Raw genomic sequence first — 4,127 nt, forward strand, 5'->3', positions numbered from 1 at the left:
TTAACCTTGGCTTCTAATTTTTTTTTTCTGTTCAGATTTTATTTGAAATCTAATTCAAATTGCCAAAGCTACAAAATGGGGGAAGACATCTGTATTAGTTTTGCTAGGTCACAGCATTCTAAAAAAAAATACTACAGCCAGCAGATCCATTATACACATTTCTGATGAAATTCATTACCACAATAATTTCATATTGAAAAACAGCCACAACAAAAGTGATTTACACAATAGAAAACAATGACAGGTCTACAGATGCAGTTACTCATGAGTTTACACATGCTTCACAAATAAATAAAAATCCCAGGAATGCTCTTTCATTTGATTTTTTTTTTAAACAGACCATTCAGGTACAAAACAAAATTGCATTTCCAATAAGTGACAGCATCTTAAAAATGTATGTCAATGTTTGTTTTTCTTTGACTTTTTATGAGACCTGTGTGGAGATCGGGACTGGGATCTGGATTTCTTCCCTGATTTTTTAGGGGATCTAGACCGTGATCGCCTAGACCTTTTAGGTGTTCTTGAACCAGATGGTGATCTTTTGGCCTTTTTGCTAACATCTCGAGGAGAATCTCTGTGAGATGACCTGGACCGAGAACTCTCTTTATGCGATCTTTCTGAACGCTCTGATCGCTCCAACTTTGGTGATGGGGACTTCACTCGTCTACCACTGCTACTGTGAGATGGGCCAGGGGACATACTGTGTCGCCTTTTCCTTTCTTTCCTTGTTGGAGTACACTCATCTTTTTCCTTCTTGTCTTTAGATCGAGATTCCAATTTTTCTTTATCCTTCTTATCTCTTCCTAGTTCTCTTTCTAATTCTTTCTCTTTCTCTCCTTGAAGAAGTTTATCTCTGTAGTGTTCTACTTGCTCCTGAGAGCTCTGGCCTGGTTTTATAGGTCGTTTTCCAGATTCCAGTTCATCCTGAAACTTCATAACTTTGAGCTCAATTTCACGAAGTTTGGCTCGTTTTTCCTCACTCATTTCAGAGTACTTAGAAGACTTGAACTCAGTCATTTCTTCTTTGATTGGATTAGAATATAAACGATGTTTTTCAGATTTGGAACTTTGAGTATCTTCTTCATCTTCACTTTCTTCTTCTTGATTTTGATTTTCTTCTTTTTCTGATTCTTCATGCTGGTCAAATAACTCCCATTTAGAAGTTGTTACAGCCTGTGCTTCCAATTCAGATTCTTCATCTACATCCCATTTTGATGGAGCAACTTTAAATATAGGCTCATTCTTCTTTGAGTCTTCAGTGGCATCCACTAAAGGCACTCCATCATCAACATCATCAAAACTCTTTATAGGGACTCCATCAAGATCATCAATGGGAGTAGAATCAATAGGAATTCCATCCACATCTTCCAAAGGTGCACCATCAAGCTCTTCTTCAATAGGGGCACCATCAAGGTCATCTGGTACATCCTAACAATACCAGATCAAACCTATTAAACATATTCTAACTACCAAAGCTATAAAATTCCCTACCAATGGTAACAATAAAAGCAAAATAGATAATGGCATAAAATTGCACAGTATATTGGTTAGTTAAATTTCACATATCCCCCCCAAAAAATACTGGGAAGGAACCATTGCTCAGTCAAGATATCACCTTTTCCTCAACACCATTTTTTCTTTTAATTCAGAAGGGGATATTGTCTATATTTAGATCAGTAATAATAAAGAAAAACATGTACCTTTCTGTTGGGATAACCACTTTGACTATGGCTTGCGACAGAGTCTGTATATGAAGTCACATCAGATAATAAACATAGAATATGTGAGTATTGTTAACAAATAACAAGCAAAAATATACATATGCAATGAAAATACTACACATCTAATCACAAGTTTTGCAGGCAATCACTGCTTTTGAAGTAATTATACACTAAGCAATTACATAAAATCAAATGGATGTGTCCAATGAACAATAATGTTCACCAAATGCAAAGAATCAGAACATTCCTGCCAGAATGAGCATCAATGCACTGAATTAGGTACTACACTGAGAATTATCAGATAAAGATTTTAATTTGTGAAATAATTAACTGTTTGCTTCTCACCATAATATAGTTTGCTACTTTGTTCCCAAGCCTTTAAAACCAGCCCTGTCATTTTAAGTTCCCAAGCCTTTAAAACCAGCCAGTTGCAATTAACTCATAATGCAACCAACAAATTCTTATAACTTGAAATTAAGTTGGTTTTATGTTTAATTAAAAAAAAATACTCACCCTTTCTTTTACTAGAGTAGTTAATGTTTTTAAAAATCACATATGCTCTTAAATATTCTAATACTTCATATCTTGAGAACTTTGTTAGCTAGCTGCCATCCAAACAGTTTAGCTATTTAGGAGGTATTTTAACTGAAAAGTCACTTAACTAAATACAAAGTATCACTTTCTCAGAACAAAGTAAATTTAGATATTGTACTTAAGCAAACCAGGATACAAGAATGGACAAATGAGGAATTGGGGGGAGCTGGACTTAATAAGTGGTCAAAAAGGAATGGTAGCCACAATAAAAATAGGACCTAGTATTTCAAACAGGGTATCCATGGGCTAAGGCAGGGAAGACACATCTACTTAAGAGTTGCCAAACAGAATTACACATTTTCTATATAATTGTTGAAAAGAAATACTACCACAGATTTAGTATTTACAAATATATGCGCCCTATGTACATTTTTAAAATTACCTTCTCAAAATCCTCCTTGTTTTTAGGTGGTGGTAACATGGGAGCATTGGGGTTTTTTAACCGCTCTCTAGGCTGCGCATTAAAAGGCAGTCCTGATGGAGGTGGGGGAAGCATATGTTCCATCATAGATGGCGGAATGTATATTGGATGTGGAGGAATAGGCATAGCTTTACCCCAACCTAACTTCATTTCAAAAGACATAATCATCTTTCCTACAAGAAAAAAAAGAAAGATCACCTTGGTAATAACTCGCAAAGGAAATAAAAGATTTCAGGGATTTGAATTAATTTTTAACCTTTCCATTTCTGGTCCATTTATTTCTCAAAAATCTTTATATCATATTTTCCAGAACCAAAAGAAAAGGTCTGAATTCTTATAAATGAACAATAAAAACCTTCTTACCATTTAAATTTTTTAAAGCTCTTTCAGCATCTCTTCTATTCATAAAGGCCACAAAGCCACAATTTCTCTCCCTTGCTCTTTCTTCATCAGTTCTAGGCCACATAATTTTCACACTGGCTAGCTAATGGTCTCTTCCAAATTCTTGGCACAGCATTTCTTCATTCATCTGTGGATTAATGTTTCCAAGGTATAAATTAGTAGTGCTTGGATCTCCCACATCATGTGACCCAGGCGCATAATCATCAAGAACAGATGATCTATTTCTTCTTGAAGACACATCCATGGAACGCCGCTGACCATCAGAATCTGACTGAGCAGGCTCAAAGCGACTTAACCTGCCTTTTGTTTTATGTCTCTCATCACGCTCTCCTTGAATTTGTTTCAATTCTTCTTTGAAGAGTTCCAAATTGCTTTTTTTCTTTTCTTTCTCCCCTTTCTTCAGTGGAGGTTTTTTGGTTTCTATCACAAGAAGAGATGGTGGTCTTTCATTGGATGACTGATTTGGAGGGTTTTCTTGATCTGCAAATCTTGAAGATGGCTTATAGATTTGGCCTCTTTTTTCATCTGCTTCATGTTCTTCTTTAGCTGCATTAACAACACCTCCGCACACAAATGTCTTCACTTTATTACCATCACTTTCTTCAAAAGCAGCAAGAAATTCCTCATAAATCGCAGCAGCAGCCTTTTCATCCTTCTTTTTCTTCAATTCTTCTTGCTCCTTCTTACTTAAAGTTCGCTTAGTTGTACTCATTTTTCCAATACTGAATGCTTTAAGTTTGTTTTCTAGAAGAGGGTTTGAAGTATTCTGGTGAGGATAATCACAAAGGCTTTCACGGGCACTTTCATTCCTATAATTATGTTTTCTTGGGCTCTTAGGTCGTGTTCGACTTGGCATATCACTTTCTGAGGGTCCAGATGCATCCATATGTGCATCTGAAGATCCAGATGAATGAACATCTGATGATCTTGTCTTTGAACTGGCCTTCTGAGAGCCACCTGGCATTTTGTCCGCCATCTTGAGCTTTGCC

At 36.1% G+C, this 4,127-nt stretch overlaps 1 protein-coding gene across 1 annotated transcript; it reads right to left on the reverse strand.

Annotated features, from left to right (window-relative positions):
- Window positions 1-322: 322 nt before the first annotated feature.
- LOC102248039 (U2 snRNP-associated SURP motif-containing protein-like) lies at window positions 323-4,127 on the reverse strand. The gene is given in 4 exon segments (XM_014540224.1): window positions 323-1,428; window positions 1,652-1,744; window positions 2,698-2,909; window positions 3,100-4,127. Coding segments are annotated over 4 exon segments (2,349 nt in total). The 5' UTR covers window positions 4,115-4,127; the 3' UTR covers window positions 323-399.

This window comes from Myotis brandtii, unplaced genomic scaffold, assembly GCF_000412655.1.
Source record: "Myotis brandtii unplaced genomic scaffold, ASM41265v1 scaffold238, whole genome shotgun sequence".
NCBI lineage: Eukaryota > Metazoa > Chordata > Mammalia > Chiroptera > Vespertilionidae > Myotis > Myotis brandtii.